Below are 21290 nucleotides of genomic sequence, written 5' to 3' on the forward strand. Positions count from 1 at the left end.
TCATACATGCATGCATAAATGAAAGGTTTCCATTGTAGGATGTATGCCAATTATTAATACATATTTTCATTGTATTTATTAATAAATACATTTTTTCATTTATTAATACTTAATATTTTCTTTAGTATATGACAATTATTCATAAATATTTAAAAGCACTGAGTGACGGAGGAAAGCTAGCATACATACATACATACATATATATACATACATATATATATATATATATATATATATATATATATATATATATATATATATATATATATATATATATAAACATGTACAGTTGACAAAAAGGAGTACTAGAAGTATTGTGATCAGCGGTGCAGCCTCTATATGATATTCTTTTCTTTAAATGCCTCTCCACAAGGTTCCAAGATTTCGTGTATTAATACCAATTGACAGGATACACATATATAAATGCCACAAATAGATGTGTTGATTTGATTTCTACGAGGCTTTAAAAGTCTCTATCCCTACATACATATCCAAGAGGATGGATTCATAAAGAGAGAACAAATAAATGCAATACTGATTTGTGAATGAATTTAAAATTGTATTAAATGCATCAAAACCCAAAACTATAATAAATGTTTAATAAGAAAGTCACTAAATGTGAATATCTCGTATTGGAATAAAGATGTGCATGCAATCTTACAATAAACGACTAAATTATTTTGCATAAAATAATAAATCATACAACAACAAATTTATACATGTAAAATCTCTAAATGTTTCTTTGTTTAGTCATAATAAATAAAAGGAAAAAGTCCAAATACCCCCCCCCCCCTCCTAAACTTTAGATAGAAGTCCATCTAGCACCCTGAACTTTGAAACCGGACATCTAACCCCCGCTGAACTTTGCGATACCATCCATATTACCCCCTAAGGTGGTTTTGGATGATAGTTTTGTATATTTTAGAACCTTAAACAAACAATTTTGAATAACTAATATAACATATTTGCATATCATCAGTCATAAGTTATCAATTTATCCTTATACAGTGATATCATGCTATTATTATGTTGGTCCTTGCTTATAAATAAGAGCTAATAAGAAGAAAAAAGAATAACTTACGTCAAAATTTTAATATATATGTCCAAAGTGCATGACATGTGATCAAACCCATCCAACTTATATATAGCTTAGATAAAACCACTATGCAAAACCACCTCGGGGGTTATATAAACAATATTGTAAAGTTTAGGGGTTGAATATCCGGTTTTAAAGTTCAGGTGCTAGCTAGACGGACTTCCATCTAATGTTTAGGGGGGTTATTTGGACTTTCTTTTAAAAAATTGCAATATCATTATCAATAAGAGGTATTTGGTGTAATTAGTGTGTGTTTAAGAGATAAAAGGAGAAGATTGAGAAGATATGAAAACAAGGTGCGAATTAGTATAAAATTACCTTAGTATTAATTATTTTAAACTTAGAAAATAGATTAATATGATTTTTAAAATAACTTTTCTATAAAAATTTTCTATAATACTTTTTTTAAAAATACATCATTTAACAGTTCTGAAAATATGAACGAGGGACTTTTCTCTCTATTGTAGTTGAAACTAACACAGACGTAGCCTACATAACATCGCAATTACTCCATCCGTCCCACAAAGACTTTATTTTTTGGTTTCTGTGTCCAACGTTTGACCATCCGTCTTGTTTGAAAAATTTATGAAAAAAATTAAACAATATTAGTCACGCATAAAATACTATTCATCTTTTATCATTAAAAATATACTAATTATAAAAGAATTTTAAATAAGACGAAGAGTCAAACGTTGTATCACAAGGGAGTATCTTCTTGGCCCATAGGCCCAATCATCTCGACGTACGAACCAAAGCATCCACTGCTCCGGCCCAAAAGGTACCAATCGTTCCACTGGGCCAAAACTACGGCCCATACATGTGGATGGGCCAAGGCTGAGGCCCATCGAGACGAGGCCCAAATAGTTCTTGTGGTACAGATCGATGCGACACTCTGACACGTTACGCTCTCTCTTCCTCTCGGGAGATCAAAGAACCTGGTGGCGACCAAGAATGGCGGCGAGCTCGAGCTTGGATTTGGTGAAGACCATGGCGGCGTCCGGGTTCCTCCTCCGCGGCCCTGCGGCGCCCAGCGCTGTCCCCCTCCGGGGAAGGAGCGGGAAGGGCGGCGGCGGCGGCCTCGCCTTCTCCGCTTCGTCCTCCAATGGTAGGTTCTTGGTCCGCTTCGTCGTTGCATTCGTATTCCCTTTTGCAACCAGTGGTGTGTAGTTTAGTTTAGGGTGAGGGATTGGAAACCAAGAACTTGATGCGGTCGATGCAAGGAGTAGTGAAATGTGTATAAGTAAGGTTTTGGGACTAGTCCTGATGGGTCTATGGAAGGGTGTGCCCTTGATTTCCCATTTCAAGAACAGCGGAGTCATGGTTCATCACTTCAGCTCCAGAAAATTCAGAAAAGGGGAGTTAGATTTTGTGTTCTGCGCAATTCAGTTCAATCCTGATGGGTCTATGCAAGGGTGTCTGGGTGTGCCCTAATTTCCCATTTCAAAAACAGTGGAATCACGGTTCATCAATTCAGTTCAGAAATTTCCCATTCGTTGTGTTATGACACATCGAAGAACTGCATTTGGGTTGTGTGATTAGGATTGTTAAGAATTAAGTATCATGAATCTGAATACATAGCATGGGAATTAAAGGCTAATCATCTAGTAGAATGTAAAATGAGCTATTCGACCTTTTCTTTTTCTTGTCTAGGAAATTCTTGTAAGTGGGAGGCTGGGGGTTCATTTCGAGCTTTGGATTAAAGCTGAATGCAGAACTGGATTCAAAAATTTCATGATGTAGGTGCAGCTGTTCCATCCTCCCTAAGTGACTCAGAGAAGAAAGGCCCTGTGGTGATGGAAATTCCACTGGACAAGATTAGGAGGCCACTGATGCGGACACGTGCCAATGATCCAACCAAGGTGCAAGAACTCATGGACAGTATCCGTGTCATTGGCCTCCAAGTACCTGTGGGTATCTCTAGTACCTTTATGCTTTATCACTTTCCTGTCCACACAGGTACCACTTGTTTGGTTAATTCATGATCTAGTAATGAAGGATTCTGCTGAATTGAACATTTTGGTTTGTAATCAGTACAGGGTAATTTACTTATTTCTGAATTCCAGAATCATGCTTGTACCTGATCCACCTTTAGTGAATACACTGCAGTTTGCTATTAGATGAAACTAAGCCAAAAAAGAAAAAAAAAATCTTTTGCTAAGTCAACTGAACTTCATGTGATATTTCCTCATAAATTGGCTTGTGCCAAATTAGATCCCAATTTGCTTACATATGGGAAAGAGTAGTTGATTTGAGAATTCTTATCTTTACTTGATATATCGTTTGGGACCAGTTTTAGTTATATGAACTAGCATTCATCTCATTTTTACGTGAGTGTGTTCTCACACTTCCATATATTTCACATCGTATCTAGATTAATCTGAAGAGGGGGGATTGCAACTGTGACATTGTAGTCAGTTGCTACTTGCAGTGGCCCCTCACGCTTTCATTAAGCTCAAGAAAAAAAAATACAAGGCTTGGTGGGACAGGCAGCCCTCCAATTCCCTTAAAAATGAGCTTTTCTTGGCTTAGTTGACAGGCTTGTTATCCTCCAGATCAATCATACTGGAGTGTCTTGTTGAGAACTGGGGATCCGAATAACCTGTAGTGTACAGAAATTGGTGCTCAATAACTTAAACTGCTAATATTATGGCGTTACTTTTTAGTTGTACTTAAGGGTTCAATTCTTGAATATTGCAGATTGACGTACTGGAGGTCGATGGAGTCTACTATGGTTAGTAGTCCTGACATTCCCAACTTGTAAACTCTTTCCTCGCCATTTCAAACACAGAACCGTTTCCCTTTTGCTGAAAACTCTCCTGCATTATCTTCAGGTTTTTCTGGATGTCACCGCTATGAGGCTCACCAGCGCCTAGGTCTCCCGACTATCCGCTGCAAAGTCCGTCGTGGGACGAAAGAAACACTAAGGTGAGCCCATCTTCCTTCAGCTTGAACAGTCCACTATGAATTTGATAATTTGACAGCACTCAAGCTTGAATTCGTTCTTTCAGGCACCATATGCGATGAATTGGAATGGACATACTACTTCAGTCAGAAAGTGATAATTTGTGTACCTTAGTGTTCATATGCTATACTCCTGTAACTGTAATCCTCCATACATGTAAATGTTACTCGAACAGACTGGTACATTACTGAATAGTACCTTTTTTAACGGTCTCAGTAAATGGAAATTTTAATCTGCGACTCCCTTGCTTAGATAAGAATGAGTAACCGGGTGAAAAGTAAGGTGATGGGGTTACTTACTGAATAGATGGTCCTTATTGTCTACTCCGTTAAAAAGGTTGCTCAGACTGTTTGCGGCTCTCTCGATAGGATAGGATGCTAGGATTAACTTCTGTTCTATTAGGATTTGGAGTTCTTTGTTTAACTGCCAATTTACCTGAATGATTTGCAGATGAGGAAGACACTCTGCTTAATTTTTCTTTGAACCTCAACTGATCAAAACTTCAAGGGAGTAAATTGAGGTGTTATCTCCAGGTGCTTCAATGCAACTATGAAAAGTGAAACCGTAACCATACAGAAAACAATCTCGATGTATATATCTCGACCTGTGAGATTTGAAAATTTCGGAATCTGCATATTCCTATCAAAATAAAAAAAATGCTCTAAAAATTTCAAGAAAAAGTATACTTCTTTGTTCACAGTTGATGCCTTTCTTTTCCCTGAATACTGAATGATATTGTAACCATTATTATAAAGTTGAATTTTTATTTAAATAAATTTTCTACTAAATTCATATATAAAGGTATTTTACGAAAACAAAACCGTTTAGAAGCTCGGGAAGGTGTTGCATTAATCCATCGATTTTGCTATATCTCACTCGAAATATTTTTTCTTATCTGAAACTTATATTGTAACTTTTGTAAGTTACAGTATAATTTTTGAATCTTTGCATGTAAGTTTTAAAATTTATATTGGATTTGGTATTTTTCTTGAAGATATGGTAATTTAGTGTCCATTATGGTGTTTCTTAGTTGCTTTTTGTTTTTCATTGTGTCTATCGGATTTTAATTCAAAGATTAAAAATCTATTTGATATGATCATAAAAATCTTTTGAAAGATGCATAGGTACTTCCTTAATCCATTATTCTGTTCTCCAAAAAGAACAGGCCATCCCTTGAGGATTAGTAGGGCCGTTTCTAGTGGGCCTAGTTGGGCCGGATGCGGAATTGGGCAGAACAGTATATTTCTCTTCGGATAAGTCTATTTGTATTCCTCATCTCTTACCCGCGATCTCATTGGACCCGGCCCACTAAGTAATCATTTGTCGCCTTCTTCTTCTTCTTCTCGAAGGCAAAAACCACAGTGCGCAAGGCAGCGGCTTTAGCACGCGCGCAGACAGCAGCACACGCGAGCGGAGAGGAGACGGGGATGGCGGCGGTGGAGGAGGAAGGGAGGTGGGAGCCGACGGCGGTGGCGGCGGAGGAGGAGGATATGGGGGTGGGGGCGGAGGAAGCGATGGAAGACGGGGAGGTCGAGGGAGAAGTTGGTCAGCAGCAGCAGGAGGAGGAGGGGAATGGAGACGCGGGAAAGAGCGAGGAGCACGGCGGCGCGGGGGGGCGTATGGTGTGGAAGAAGAAGCATCACCACCACCACCAGCCGCGGACGCCCGTGGCGGCGGAGAGCCGCGCCACCTGGAGGGGGGGCAAGGGCGGCGGGAAGGGGAGAGGAGGAGGAGGAGGAGGGGGGTTTCACCACTGCCCTTGGTATGGCGCCCAGTAATAGTAGCCCTAGGCGCCATCTAATCCTAGTTCTTTCTTGATTCAGCGCGTTGTTGGATGCATCCTGTTTATAGTTTACTAGTTTATGCTTCGTAGGTGATATCGATGCTTTGCTTCAATTAGATGCTTCTTGACTTCTTGTGGTGGAGAAAAGTGGCTAGCAACTCACTATGTTTTAGTATCGGTTTTGGTTAGTGCTGCATCCAGGCAAATATATGTGGGCAACACAATGCACCACCACATTGGGTTGTGGAATCACGGGTGTCTGCCCCTAGGGGGATCAAAATTGATGGAGATTGCGCGGATTCTATAATTAGTTGGTGTCCACTTTACGATTTCTTCGTTTGTGATGCATCCATGCAAGTATATGGTGGCTTGTGGAAATTTTATCATAGATCATACAGGTCGCATTAATGTGTTTAGTTGGATCACGCAGCGAATTTGGAGACTTAGGGTCTGACAGTAGCCTGTACCCGTAGAAGAGGCTGGACACCAGGATCTAGGGAGGTTTTGGTTCCATTTTGATGATTTTTCTGTAATTAATATGGGGTGAATAGTTTCCATCTTAATTACTGGATAAATTGTAACACATCGTTCTTCATTTTTGTATTTTTCCTTTTCAGTTTGTATGCCTGCTTTCAGCTTTCTTGCAACATCTAATTTTGGAGACTGAGAAGCACTAGTATAGTAGTAGCTGTACCTGATTAATGTTTGTTGTATAATTTCTGAGGTACTTCTTAGAACCTTCTATGCTTTTTATTTTGTTAATTTGGCCACTGTTGGCTTCCGGTCCTGATCATTGTTGATTTGTTTTAAATTGCCAAGTCTAAATGTGAGTGATTTGCTCGTCGTTACTGCCATATTTTTTGGACAATAGCAACTGTAAGTGTTCTTTGAATATACCAGGTCTCCATTAGTGATGCTTTGCATTGCCTCAATATCTTCTCTTTCATTTTTAAAGGAATCTGCAACCGGACAATCTGAACAGATTTAACAAACCAGGGGTATATGGTGGTGCTATTATCATCTGCAATCACATGACTAAGAGGGAGTTCTTCGAGAAGAAACTTTTTGGGCTTCCAGGCTACGCTGCAACTTTCATAAAGAAGATCAGAGTTGGTATGCTTCTCTTTGTGTTTGAGCTTGGGGAAAGAAAACTTTACGGGGTATTTGAAGCTACCTCCAATGGAGCACTGGACATCCTTCCAAATGCATTTACTTCTTTGAGGAAGCCCCGACCAGCCCAGGTAAGTTTGCTTTAGTTATTGGCTACGCTCTCCAAGTTTCATATGTCCTCATAGTCTGGGTCATGTTCTTTCCGATGTTTAATTGTTGCTTCTTGATTTCCTCTTGGTAAGTATTTCCAGTGATGTTACTAAGGACTGCTTTTACAGTTAAAATGCAGAGAAACATTGATAACGGTTATTTTATTTTTACCCTGTGGATGAAATTCAGGTTCTCTTCAGAAGAATTTGGTTTTGTAAGCCCCTCGCTGAAACTGAGTTTTCTAGTGCCATCAAGGGAAACTGTCTCTATCCCCAAATGTCCTTCTTTGGTATATCGTACCAACAGGTTTGCTATGTCAAGTTTTGAAATTTGTGATACTGACGTGATTATCTTTTAGTGTCTCTAGAACTTGCTTACTGCTAATTCAAGTTTTTTCGTAGTATAGGTTTTAAATCTGGTGCACCTGTTTGCTTCAAAGAGGATTGAACTGCAGCCATACCAGAAACCAAAATCTAGAGTTATATATGATTACAAGATCTCTCTCGCTCATCTTGGCCGAGAGTTCAGTCCTCGCACTCATAACAAGACCTTTTCTAGCCATTCGTCTTCCACGTTTTGCAATAACAGATTCTCATTGCCACGCAGTTCTTACTTGTACACCAAACAGAATGCTAAGCATGATGCTTGCAAATATGAATCTCCTTTGCACTCTCCACTTAAGTCTGTGATCTTCAAAGCACCAGATGTCAAAGGAGAAAGCTTAGAGCCAAATCCTGATTATATACCACTTGAGCTAGATGATTCTAATTCTGACGGTGATGCAGATCCATCAGATAGTTTGGAAACTGTAAGCTTCTATCCAACACTAGAGGGCTGCATCAGCTATGAGGATCAAGATCTCAAACCTTTCAATGGAAAATTCAATGGCGATGATGGGCATCATTCACATGTGCTGATTCGAGGGCTCAATTCTGAATGTGAAACAGATCGAAACAGTGGTTTTTCTCGCAATGTGAAAGAGAGGCAATCAAGCTTGGCCAAGGGTGGCAAGGGGTGCAAACGCAAGGCAATTGTCGAGTTTGATGAGCAATCATCCCCAAGGAGAGGTTGTACCATGAAAAGGGTTTCATTCAGTTTCTCTGGTGAAGAAATTTCAGTTACTTCTGAGAAATCATTGCACAGGCCTACTGCATTTGCTGAACTACGTAACACAAGGGAATCATCTGCGGAAGAAGGAAAGCAAGAAGTCGGTTGCGTGGTTCAAAAGGCTCGGAGCAAGGGGGAAGATGTTTCAGCAAAGATCAAGCTGATGGGCCTATCCTTGCCTGAAGCACTTAGAACTAATCGTGTCCATAGCTGCTCCAGCAATAGTCAATCACTGGTGACTCAAACAGGTATCAAGCTGACCTGCACACTTCTCACGGACAAGGAATGAAAGTAGTAGAAGCACAACCTTTCAGTGTTGAACTGGCAGTCTGGTAGTAAGATAAGGGTCTTTCACTGGCTAAACTGTAGTTTTTTTTTTGTTTGGCACCAATGCTCACCTTGAGAGGAATTTCTTGGAGGGAACTTCTAGGTAGTAGTAAATCCTAGAATGGCATCAGTATGCTTTCGCCTCACATTGCTAGCTGCTGTAAATATGGCATGTTTGCTGTTTTCACTTTGTAAGGAGAATCAAGCACAATATTTAACTGAGATTTTTCTGGCATTTCGTGGGCACTCTTCTGCATCTACATGGATCATGGATGTTTGCTGTTTCTTTTTTTCTTTTTTTTTCGTTGATGTGATGTTCAGCTGTGAGCCTGTGAATGTGATCATGTCATAAAGATGACGAAACTTACAAACTTGTGTTGTTCATGAACGTATCTTCTCTAGTCTGCTGGGTTTTTTTCCTCTTAAAAGACTACCGTAGCTGTTCTGCACCAGTTTATGTTTTGATCAGAGAAAAGCCGAAGATCTTCTGAAGAAATTTCTAATCGTGATTATGTATTTACATAAAACTCAAGTAACAAAGCACCATCAAAATTGAACCTTTCACAGTGAAATTTCTGCGAAAATGACGTAGAATTCCTAATTTCAAATGGACTTCAACGAGGGATTTGAGCTTCCAATTCAGCCCTAATGCCTGAACTCTCCAGGGATCAAGTTGTGATTTCTCTTTATTTCAGGGACTTTTCTGTACTTTGTGGCTGGGCTTCAGAGCTTTGCTACACTTGTCACCTCTGTACACTCCTGGGCCCCTCAATGCAGGAGTACACTTTGCAAAAGAAAGAGATTCGCAAAAAAGTTTTTGTAATCTTCTACAGCAAAATTTCTCCAAATCACTTTTTCAAAAACCAAATTTTATGTAAAAATCACTCCTACTTTGTTGAAGTGGAAATTGAAATTTCTCCAAATCACTTTTTCAAAAACCAAATTTTATGTAAAAATCACTCCTACTTTGTTGAAGTGGAAATTGGAGGAGAGAGAAAGTGGAGGCCTCTGCCATCTTCTGCTCCTCCCAGCTGCTCTGCTCCTGCTTTTTACCATCTTCAAGTCTCAACTCTCAAGTGAGAATAAAAAGATCAGAAGAGAGCAAAAGGAGGAGGAGAAGAAACCGCCAAGAAACAAAGCCATCAAGAACTCCTCCTCCTTCTCCCGTCGATAATCTCGCCGCCGCATTGCACGATCAGACCCGCCGCCGCCTCCATTGCCTTGTGGTATTTTTTTTCTCGCCTCTCCTTCTCCATGGATGTGTTTCTGCTCCCATTTCTTGTTTGCTCCGTCTGCGGCCTGTGTTGTCGTTGTTGTTTGTTCATCGCTGCGGTTTCTGTTCTTGCGGTTGGATGATCGAAATCGAATCCCTTGTTCATAGTGCCGTGGTTCTTTTTTGGTTTGGATGATGTTTTCTTGTTCCTAGTGCCGTGGTTCTTGCGGAGGAAAACCCCCTCAAATCGTTCTTGGTAGGAAGGGAATTTGTGTTTCGCCTTTCTTGGGCACTAAACCCTTGCAAGAACCTAAGAACAAGGGATACAGCTAATATAGTGGTGAGTTTTTTTCTTTCTTTTTTGAGGTAGCGTGATTTTGTTTCTTTTTTTTTCCTTGATGATCTTGGACTCGGTAGGAACGCCACGTTTTGCACGAGATCAAAGAAGCCATGTTTTTGGCAAAGCTCATCCCAGCGGATAGGTAGAGCAAAACCAACACTTGTGGGGGTGTCGATGGATTGCTCGTCTGATTCTGATGTGTAGGATGCAGATTATTTCACAAAGCTTCAATGTGTGACGAAATCATGTTCAGTTGTCCGGTTTTTTTTTCTTTTTTTTTGGGGGGGGGGGGGGGGGGGGGTGGTTGAGCAATCAGCAATCTGTACTTCACTTTGAGGCTTTGAGCCAAAGTACATGGATGCTGTTTTTTTTTTCCTTAGTGCCAAATAACTTTTCTAAAACTTGTGGTTCCTGTAAACATAAATTGTCTTCTTGGTATTGGGCATGTTAGATCTCGGATGCGAAAGAAAAGGAAGTCCAATTTTGTGTGTATCAGTTGAATTCTCTTGTCCTTGCAAGTTGCAAGCGTGTATTGGTGTTTGTTTGAAGGTTTGCAAGATTTTGATCCTAGCTAATACACTATGTCAAGGGAAATCCTTTACTTTTCTTTTTTTTTTCAGTTCAGACTTATTTTATGGTGACAAACAACTCCAGGCATCTGTTTTCAGAGAAAACAGCCCACCTCAGCGTTTAGTTATACACAAAATATACAAATGGTCCATCAAAGAAATGTAATGAAGCATTTATGCAGGATAGTGTGTGCCTTAGTCATGGAAAATGGAAATTGGTTGCATATGGAGCAGTGCTAAGCTAATAAACCGTTGCTTGTACAATCATTATCTGTGTGCACTTATGTTCTTGCTTCAGTGTGATGGCTCTTGATCCTGTTTGATAATGGTTACTCAACTGGTTGGCTGAAAAGAACTGTTGCTAAACTAGTGAGTGTTCAGTTTAATTGCGATATTATCCTTTTCACATTTTTTTTCTGAGCAATTCGTGTTTCACAGTTTGAGGTTTTGAGCCAAAGTGCATGGATGTTTCTTAGTGTCAGATAGCTTGTCTAAAACATGTGATTCCTGTAAACATAAGTTGTCTTTCTTGGTGCTGGACATGTTAGAGTTCATAAGCAAAAGAAAAGAAACTCCAATCCTGTGTATATCTGCTGATTTTTTTTGTTATTGCAAGTTGCAAGTGTGTTTGCTTGGAAGTGTGCAAGATTTTACTGGTTAGTACTTAGTTTGTGCGAATCTCGACATGTATGAGCTGTTGTTGTAGTTTTATTTCATTTCCCATGCTGACTTACTAAAAGAACAAGTTGAGTTTGTCTGCAAATCTATTGGCTTCATTGTTCATGCCATCCCTTTCTGTTTTTATCTATTATATTTGTGGTTTTTGTGTGCAATGCCTGCTGCAGCAAAGAAATCATATGCAAATGTCTCCTGACTTATTTACGTTGTCAACATTGCATGTTATCAAGGATTCCAATGAACTTTCGGATGGGCAAGGCACAGAGCAAGGAGGGTTCAACTTATGATGGTGCAATTTTTCTGTGCAATCGCCTGACCAGGAGGGAGTGCTTTGAGAAAAAGCTTTTTGGTCTTTATGCTCATTGTGCTGATTTTATACAGAAAGTGAAAGTTGGTGCAACTTTATTCTTGTATGACACCGATCAGCATAAACTTCATGGGGTGTTTGAAGCAACTTCAGATGGATCAATGAACATTATTCCCGATGCATATGTCTCATCAGGAAAGCGGTATCCTTGTCAGGTACTCCCTCCATATTTTAATGTATGACGCCATTGACTTTTTGACAAACGTTTGACCTTTCGTCTTATTCAAAAAATTTATGTAATTATAATTTATTTTATTGTGACTTGATTTATCATCAAATGTTCTTTAAGCATGACATAAGTATTTTTATATTTGCATAAAAAATTTGAATAAGACGAATGGTCAAACGTTGGTTATAAAGTCAACAGCGTCATACATTAAAATACGGAGGGAGTACAATTTACAAATACTTCCGATGCTTACCAAGAATTGTCTTGTATTACTGTCTAGGGTACCTTAAAATTTTAATGCAATGTCTAAGATAGTCTGTTTATTTTTATATTTCACAGCTAGATGACTAATCTATTGCTTCCTATGTTTAAATGTCAATCGCAAATATGATATAGATCTTCCTGACATACTATAAGAATTGTACTAATTCTTCTCCTGTGGTATTTCACTAAATCCAGATACGTTTCAAGAGGATTTGGTTTTGCAAGCCTTTAATGGAAAGTGAACTTCATGATGCAATACAGAATAACTTTACGTCAAAAAACAAGCTTAGATATGGTTTGTCACATCAACAGGTTTGTTCCACAGTTTTCTGGTGTTCTATTGATTCACTTTTTTTTTTAGATAATGGATTTAAATAAAACCTGGCCTCTACATCCCATTCTATTGATTCACTTAGCTTCTGAATTACCTAAGAATGTTTCTCTTGTGCAGGTAGTAAGGCTTCTACACTTGTTTTCTTCAAGGAACAGACTACAGCCTCGTCAAAATCAGAACTTACAGGATGAACTTCCAAAAGAATCTGAAATGTCTTCCCTGGTCAACCAAACTGATATCCAGTCCAGTTCAAACAGCAGTTCGCATGGCTCATTCAAAAGCCCCTGTCAAACATGTTCCTCCTCCACTCATGGGGAACGCGCAGCAACCTTGAGTCACAAATTAGCTGATCCTATGCCATTAATGCACAGAGGACTGAAACCATACACCTCTGGTGCAGTTAAGTCCAAGGACAGCTCAAGGTTTCCCTTGCACATTGGCGCAAATACGGACATTGTCACTGTACCCGTTAGCCAAGAAGCAATGGATGACAGGTCTAGTGATGACTATATACCACTACCACAAGAGGAAAATACTTTAGAGGGAATCGATGATCTATCTGATTTACTTGAAGATGAGAGCTACTCTTCAGAATCTCAAGGTACCATTGACTCAGAAGAGCACGGTACTTTCCACCAAGCTTGTGCTATAAAGGAAGATGAATGCTATCCACCAGTGGTAAATTTCAAGCTCCGTTCTGATAGTGAAGGACGATCAAGTGTGTTTTCTCGACTATTGGGGAAACCTAGAACTCTTGGTCCAAGAAAGAAGTCCAGTGCCAAAGCATTCCCATCAATGTCTTCCGGTCACCTTCCTCAGAGGAAAAAACAGTGGAGGAAAAAGCAGAGCAAGCCATTTCCATGTGATAGAGATGGAGTATTGGGTACACATCAAGTTAATAAGCTGAGAAGAATTCCAGCTTTGGATTATTCATTTGTCTGGGATGATGGTAGTCGATCCACCAATTCCTTTGGTAGAAAACCAAGCGATATTCAGACAAGTTTAGAGCTTTGTGAACATGGGAACAAATGGGATATGTGTACTAAAGAATATAGCAGAAGCAATGAGTTCAAAAGGCTGTTTGTTCCTGAAGCTATTAGAAAATTGATCAGGCCCTATGACAAAGAACTGAATATACCCCCAGTGTTTCCTGGAGTTCATGATGGCAATGAAGTCAATTCCAAAGAAGAAGTAAATGATTCTTCTTTGGATTTGAAGCGGCGTGGTAAGGATGACCAGGATTTCGGTGATGAGAATGATAATGTTGAAGAAGCAACACGGAAGAAGAGGCGGCTAGCAGATGCATCCTTCTCCCAAGAGGAGTATCTGAGTGGCGGTGTGTTGGTTCCTAAAGGCACCGAAGATATGGATATGCTAGCGATATCTGATGGAAACTGTAAAGACAAGAGTATCTATTTGTCACCTAGAGACACATGTGCTGAGATGGCTAGAGCTTGTCTTCAAACCAAGGTAGTCCTGCAAGATGAACAACAGAAGAACATTCAAGACTGCTGTGAAGAAGTTGCAGGTGTTACATCATTGATTCTTGAACATTCTGAAAGTATGGACTTATTGCCCAAGCGCAACTGTAGGAACATGAAGACTTGTCTGAATATTGAAACGAAGAGCCAGGTGGCCTCTGGTAATTTGGAAACCAGAAGTTCCCTTGAAGATACACAGAAGCAAAGTGTTAGGAGCTGCCATGGAGTGATCAACGGTGATAAAATATTGCTCATGGAAAATTTTGAAACCATGGATGTCTTTCCCAATCATGATGAAGATTGTCTTGCTAAGAGTACTTTTGTTAGGAATGACAGTAATCACCTGGAAACTGAAATGCCAATGCAGGAGAAACAATCCCCAAGTGTTCAGAACTGCTGTGAAGCTCTTCATGGTGATAACATGTTGATTCAGGAAAAATCTGAGAACATGCTCTATAAGATCGATGCAGACTCAGACTGTGGAAAAAAGAAGAGTGTGTCATTTGACAAAGCTTATAGCAATGTAGCGGGTTCTTCTCTGGAGACCCATGTGCCCATGCAAGAACCCCTCCGAATAGCTTCAAGCTGCTGTGAAATAGTTAATGCTGATCAAGTGTGTGCTGGAGAAGTTGGTAAGAACAGTTTCTCTCTTGATGAAAATGGTGGCTATGTTACCTGCCCCTGTAATACTACGTGGGCTCTAGAAAATGCAATGGCCATGGACACAGTGGAGTCTATTCATGGTGATATTGGAAACAACAGTAACAATTCAGCGGCCTGTAGAAGTATGGGCTCTGATTATATGGAGGAAGTGCACCAACTTGTGACAAACTGTTCTGAGATATCTGCAGCAATTCCTGAAAGCTCTGGAACTCTTAACAACTTCGCTAAATGCTGTGGAGATAGTGCAAACAAGAATAGCTTATTGGATCAAACTTCAGAAAATGTGAGCACTGATCATCAGGAAGTCAGTATGCTCCCTCAGGACCAACATTACCACAGTTGTTCAGGTGATACTTCGTCTGCTTTGGAATATTCTGATACAAATGCAGGTGATGGAGATAGTGAGCACAGGAATTCGTTTGATCAGAAAGGCGGTGAAAGTATGTACCCAGTGACAGGAGTCCTGCTGCAAGCAGAGCAACACCAGAAACTTCAAGGTGAACCTGAATCATCATCTTCCCATGAAATCTCCAATTCAGGTTCCTTCGTCGTCTGCGCTGAAGATAGCCGAAGCAAGAGTGGGCTGTCGGCTGATAGAATGGTTACTGATCTTGAGACCAATTCGGAGTCTAGGACGGGTTTCTTCAACACTTCTTCCAGTGAGTGTGGCGAGAACTTCAGCGCCTCCGCTTCGAGCAGCGAAAACGCGCAGCAGAAGCTCAGCGGATCGGCTGTCTCTGCAGAGGTGGCCAGACTCCAACATGATCCTGGAGAATAGATGAAGTTGCGGTGAGCCGGTGACTATGCTGCATTGTGCATTCGCTACACAACGCAGCAGCAGCCTAACTTCGGTTCAGAGGAGTTTGTCCACAAGAACGCCATTTTCTTTTTTTTTTTCTGTATTTGAACTCAGCAGAGCACCAAACTTATGCAGTGACACTGAACTGCCCCCCCCCCCCCCCCCCCCCCCCTTTTTTGTCGTTTGGAATCTTTGGATGTTAGTTTCCATATGTTTAAGCGTTTCTGCAAATTAAGGAAAATTTCCTGGAACTATTGTCACCCTAGCTCCCAGAATTATCTTGTCATATCTGCTTGTGTTGCACGAGATGTTGAGAGTGGATGCTGACTTGTTCTTTTACCTTTTTTTCAATTCATTCACTCTGTTAGTGCCACACTTCAGTTATGTCAGTTAGGATTTTTACCACAATTCTTATGCCTGTTTTTTTACCTGAGTTTGACACGTTTGTACAATGTACAGTACAGGTGACTGAAGTAAAATTTGAGCTGTACACGTTCAACACGTTGGTACAAGGGAGTAATAAAAAACTGCCGAGGAAAACTTTCATCTACTATACTGTGTACTGCAATATAATTTCACCATAACTTAACAAAATTACAAAATTATACCTAAGTTATATAAATATTACAATACACTGCATTGTACCTATAGTGTAATTATATTACAATTATCCTATAATAATTATATTATAGTTACACTATAACTATACTATAGTTAAATTTGGAAGTTTGTTTAGCAGTTTTTTTAACAATTCCCTTGTACAATGTAAACAAATATGAGTTGTGACTTGTGAGTTGCACGCACAACAGCAAGAGAAGTAGCCAGAAAACAAGTACAAGCACAAAGGGCCGCAGTATGCAGACGCAGCTGCAGCAGCAGCGAAGAATATTGATAGAGTAATAGTAGAATTCCCATGGTCGTACAGCTCCAAATAGGCGGATTTATGGGGGGCAAAGATTACATCTTTCATTGAGTTTGCACAATCAACACAGCATGATTACACAATAAATAGTAATCTCTACACAAAAACCACCCTGACCTATTGCAATGGTGTTGCAATAGTTCAGCAGCACTCACCAGCACACCACACAAAGACATGGATGGCATCTCACCTAATACAAGTAGGCAAGGTGAAGCCATGGCACATAAAGACGAGCACAACGTATATTATTACCGTGAGGAGGAATATCAACGCAATCCTGCACACGGAGTAATGTGAGCCATGTTAGTTTCTGCAGAAGGCAGATGGAAAAGGATACAACAGCAGTCAAGTAAACAGATCTGAGAACTCATTAATATAAGGACAAATCTTCAGAAAGTGTGAGCTATGCCACATCACTGCTTGACGCAACAAAAGGAAAATGAGAAACTGACACTTGCTTGACGCAACAAAAGGAAAATGAGAAACTGACAAACTATCCAGAACCCCAAAAGTAAAACCAGATTTCAGAAACCAGAATGTCCTCCTTGGCTCCTTATTTACACACGATAACATGGTTACCATTCCAAATCGTATCAATACAGTTGCTTCGATTTCCAAACCTTGCTTCTCCTTTAGCCAGAAGGACTTATGCATGAATCTTACAAATACAAAATTACGCAGAACTACTAAACACCAAAATAATTATAGCGACCGTTTATTTGTTGCATACAACATGTTACCAATCCATAAAGTAGCAATCATTTGTGCTGCATAAAACCTTGGAAGGTTTTGTTTTTTACTGCATTTTTTGGCACAATATCCAGCAATCAAATTATTATAGAGTGAGGTTACTATGGAGCAGGACTAAGCCAAGTCCATTGCAGATGTAAAATACAGTGTAAATAAATTCACAAACCAAACAACAGTACCTAAGATGGTAGCAACTAGCAAACACAAAAGGAAAACTCAAGGTGCATGCTAACATGGGGTATCAAAATGTTCTTTATAGGAAGATAACATACGTGAGTTTAACATTTCTCCACCAGGTGGTATTTCTGAAGCGGCGAGCTTGTCGTTTAAAACGAATTGTATTTCCTTGCATATTTGCAGTCTTGTCGACCAACATGTCCAAACGGTCACCTCTTTCAAGGACTTTATCAATATTGTCAATCATAACAGTACGGACCTGCGAGAGGGTAATGAAGAGTGAACATTTTGAATGCTGTAAGCGATCTCAACAGTATGCTTCTCTAATAGAAGGAACAGGACTCTGCTTTTGTTGTAGTTTTACCAAAAATCACAGTATTTGTAAAAATAAGCAATGTAAATATGATGACGCTTCAAGTACTGTGTGTACTTCAAAAAAAATATTGTGTGTGAATCCATGATCGTTGCACTTCTATCTTACAATGTTTGAAAACGCAGTGCATACTTATTATAATTTTTCAGATAAAATGCTTTACAGGATAGCACTGCAGAATATAAATGCAAATAAATTATGATGGATTTAAGTCATGTTCACACATGAACAACTTAACAGAAGCAATACCTGACTGATTTCACCCCTCATACGATTTATTCTGTCTGCGTTTGGGTCATTCGAATAGTAATCCATTTGCTGACTCAAGACCCTCGAGAACTCATCATTCATGCCATAAGCAAGGGATGTCAATGCAGCACGGCCATATGTCTTCACGAACCTTCCATGGATATCCTCAAGGAACGCAAAGGGGATTCGCCCTACAACAGAACGAAGTTAATAAGTCGCTATTAAGCCATTCACATAGTAATACCGCACAAAAAGAGTCTGCAGCAAGCCATGCTCAGACAAATCTGTTGGTTATCAAACCATTTAGTTTTAGGTGACGCTTAATGTGAAAGGCGTCGATTGCGCAATACAGAAAGTCAGAAATCCGACTCTTAACACGCATAAACCGCAACCTTTAGAGGCACTAAAATTTATTGTTGGTTTAGGAAGGTTGCTCTAGCCCAGCTCTCCTCTTGCTTCCTAGCTCAAAAAGAGCCTTTTGAAGCATTGAATTTCGTTTGATCAGGCAATTGCAAGACCCAGCTGAAAAGCTCAACTCGTCAAGTACCATCTATTGTCAGATGCCAATTGGCTAGCTCTGACTCGCACAATCCCAACCCTGTTTGTCCCTACTCCCGATCTAATCTACCAATGACCAATCCCCGAAGAGAACCACCTGCAACTGCAAAGCCAGCAGCTATCGGAGACGCGCATACAGACAAACCCCGCAATCAACTCCACCGGACGGATCCCCGCGATTCCGCCCGAAACCCACCCAAACGAAACTCAAAAATTCCCCCACCATACATGGCGCGGCGAGAGGTGGGATGGGGGGGCTTACGTCCGGCGGCCTCGTCGGCCATGCAGAGCGCGGTGATGCCGTCGGTGCGCTTGGCGTGGAAGACGTAGCGGTCCTGCGTGTAGGAGACGTGGCTGTCGGCTCCCCCGCCGGGGAGGCGCTCGAGGACCTGCCGCGCCACGGCGCCCGCGTTGGTCGCCGCCGCGCTGTGCTCCGCCAGCACCACCGTCCCGCGCGCCACCACCGCGTACAGGATCGCCATCTCCGCCGCGCGCCTCGCCTCGCCTCGCCTCCCGCCTCCGGCTGCCGTGCGGACGCGGAGGAGGAGGAGGAGGACGGCGGCGAGGGGGAGGTTGAATTAGTACTAATAATAATTAGAAGAAAAGAAGGAAAAATTAAAGGAAGAAGGTTGGGGGGAGGAGTAGTATTTGGCGGAGACAGGTTGGATGGGGTGGGCTGGATGGGGCCCACCGGGGGGGGCGTGTTTTGAGCTGGGGGTAGGGCCCACCTTTAGAATGTAGAATTGCGGTGTTGGAATGTGTTTGGGCTGGAACGCTGACGACGTACGCCGGTCGGTCGTTTATTCTATTACTACTACCACTTGGGTATGAGTATGACTCTATGAGCCGCCGTCCCGCGGTTGGGTTGCAAGTTGGCACCACCTGCACATTGCTGCGTTCGCTCCGCTCTCTCCGTTAATTTATTTATGGGATTTTTTCTTACACGAGATATCGCTTTATTATGATTCGTACAATATCATACTTTTGATGCAAGTTGACTCCGCCGCCGCCACGACTCGGTCGAGCAGGCACTCGATCCCCTAACTCCGGCGCCAGCGAGACCCCCTCAGTCTCCCATCCCCTACTTTCCTTCTTCTCAAGCCTACAACGGCGAGGTGCTTACACCCTAAAACTGTGTTTTGTGACTCCCTGCCGTTGCCTTCTAACCCATGTCGTCATTTGTCCTTGCCACAAACACTGACCCACCGTCAGTTGCCAACCTAATGGTTCTAGCGCCTTGCCATTCACCTGTGTCTACTGTCCACTGTCGGTCCTTCGTCGCTCTTGGCCATCCATCTTAGCCCTCGGAAAACCCTATCTTCCCCCACCCTTATCCCCCTCCGACCTTAACCCTGACCTAAAACCCTAATCTGCATCTCGACAGTTTCATAAAATATAGTTGCATTTGAATAGCATAGGTAAAAATGATCATAAATTTTTAGCTAGCCATCAAAGTAGGAAACTAAACTCGGCTCTACAACTCTTAGCTGTATCACTAAATAAAAGGTGATGAGAAATAGATAGTTTTTAAGGGTGTGTTTAGTTCACGTCAAAATTGAAAGTTTGATTGAAATTGGAATGATACGACGGAAAAGTTAGAAGTTTGTCTGTGTAGAAAAGTTTTGATGTAATGGAAAAGTTGAAAGTTTGAAGAAAAAGTTTGAAACTAAACTCAGCGCAAGTCATACTCCCTCCGTCCCAAAAAAAAAAGCTCAACCTAAACAATGATGTGACATCCCCTAGTACAATGAATCTGGATAATTCTTTGTCCAGATTCGTTGTACTAGAAAATATCACATCCTCTTATAGGTGTAATTTTTTTTGGGACGGAGGGAGTACCGTACACAGCAAAATTATGAACAGGGGTCAGAGGATCAGATCAATAGGATAATAGGTGTGTCACTTGTCAACCACTTTTTGCAAGATGTTTTCGAGTCGACGAAAACGTTTGTAAGAATTTGGAGATAAATTTTGATGTAAACATCTGAAGTTTTGTATATTTAGATATGGATGACGAAAAATATGTAGGTTCAGTTTAGTGGAACCTCAACCAAACCCTCTGCTGTTTGGAATCAGACTCCTTTGTTTATTGATGAAATCAAATGGTGGGTGAAGCCTTGATCGATGGTGTGCATCCGGATCGCAGATGATTTCACATAGGAAAGAAATCTGTAGCGAATCATCTTGTGTCTGAATTTTGTACTATGTTACATGGTTGAGTAAATGAAGCGATAAAAATTGTGAGATTTTCAGAGTTCAGACAACCATGTGGTGGAGTCTTGAATTCTTGACGTTGTGCAACATTCGCGACATGTATAATAATGAGAGCAAGTTTAATACTTATAGTATAGCTCACTACTAGCTCCAATTCATTTATAGCCAATTCATATAATAGCTGCTTACTATACTATTAATATATGGTCCCACCTGTCATACACACACTGTCTTGGAGTCCACGCTGTAGCTGGCTACAGATCTATAGCCCATTGCTCTTCTCTCTTATCTTTTGTCTTATTAAAATATATTTACAGCCGGCTAATAGATGCTATTGTACCTGCTCTGATGAGAAATTTCTTAGGCCATCCACAATGGGTACCCCCGAGCGTGTCCCTGCTCACGGCCGTCGCCGCTCCGTCCGTATGCCGTCCCCCAGCAGAGGGGCGCGTCTCCCTCCGCTCCTCGGTCGCTTTTCGTCGAGCCATGGAGCTAGGGGACGCGTTGGGCGACGTCGTGGCTTGAGGACACGGCTCCCGCACCTGATTTTTCCCCTTTCACCCTTGGCCTCTTCGCTGGGACTGGGAGGCCCATGGCGGTGGGGAGGAGACGGAGTTGGTGACGACAACGACCGG

The 21290-nt window shown here is 41.1% G+C and overlaps 4 protein-coding genes across 5 annotated transcripts; 3 read left to right on the forward strand and 1 right to left on the reverse strand.

Annotated features, from left to right (window-relative positions):
* Positions 1 to 2000: 2000 nt before the first annotated feature.
* LOC127775893 (sulfiredoxin, chloroplastic/mitochondrial) lies at positions 2001 to 4301 on the forward strand. Of its 2 annotated transcripts, none has more exons than XM_052302203.1 (5): positions 2001 to 2201; positions 2837 to 3003; positions 3794 to 3827; positions 3928 to 4021; positions 4105 to 4301. In XM_052302203.1, exons 1-5 carry the CDS (start codon positions 2048 to 2050, stop codon positions 4118 to 4120), a joined length of 465 nt encoding a protein of 154 aa, XP_052158163.1. In that variant the 5' UTR covers positions 2001 to 2047; the 3' UTR covers positions 4121 to 4301. The 2 variants fall into 2 exon arrangements, with proteins under 2 accessions (XP_052158163.1, XP_052158164.1); XM_052302204.1 differs by having other exon boundaries at positions 2843 to 3003.
* A 1135-nt stretch (positions 4302 to 5436) lies between these two features.
* On the forward strand, positions 5437 to 9029 carry LOC127775609 (uncharacterized). Its single transcript, XM_052301873.1, has 4 exons — positions 5437 to 5820; positions 6797 to 7082; positions 7291 to 7407; positions 7508 to 9029. The coding sequence occupies exons 1-4, from the start codon at positions 5486 to 5488 to the stop codon at positions 8495 to 8497; spliced, it is 1728 nt and encodes a 575-aa protein (XP_052157833.1). The 5' UTR covers positions 5437 to 5485; the 3' UTR covers positions 8498 to 9029.
* A 565-nt stretch (positions 9030 to 9594) lies between these two features.
* Positions 9595 to 16155, forward strand: LOC127776568 (uncharacterized). The gene is made up of 4 exons (XM_052302984.1): positions 9595 to 9761; positions 11566 to 11857; positions 12331 to 12447; positions 12587 to 16155. Exons 2-4 carry the CDS (start codon positions 11573 to 11575, stop codon positions 15389 to 15391), a joined length of 3207 nt encoding a protein of 1068 aa, XP_052158944.1. The 5' UTR covers positions 9595 to 9761; positions 11566 to 11572; the 3' UTR covers positions 15392 to 16155.
* A 113-nt stretch (positions 16156 to 16268) lies between these two features.
* On the reverse strand, positions 16269 to 19043 carry LOC127776569 (vesicle-associated membrane protein 711-like). The gene is made up of 4 exons (XM_052302985.1): positions 18704 to 19043; positions 17884 to 18074; positions 17357 to 17520; positions 16269 to 16611 (listed from the first exon to the last, which is right to left on the reverse strand). Exons 1-4 carry the CDS (start codon positions 18921 to 18923, stop codon positions 16521 to 16523), a joined length of 666 nt encoding a protein of 221 aa, XP_052158945.1. The 5' UTR covers positions 18924 to 19043; the 3' UTR covers positions 16269 to 16520.
* Positions 19044 to 21290: the final 2247 nt, after the last annotated feature.

Source organism: Oryza glaberrima, chromosome 6, assembly GCF_000147395.1.
Source record: "Oryza glaberrima chromosome 6, OglaRS2, whole genome shotgun sequence".
Taxonomy (NCBI): Eukaryota; Viridiplantae; Streptophyta; class Magnoliopsida; order Poales; family Poaceae; genus Oryza; species Oryza glaberrima.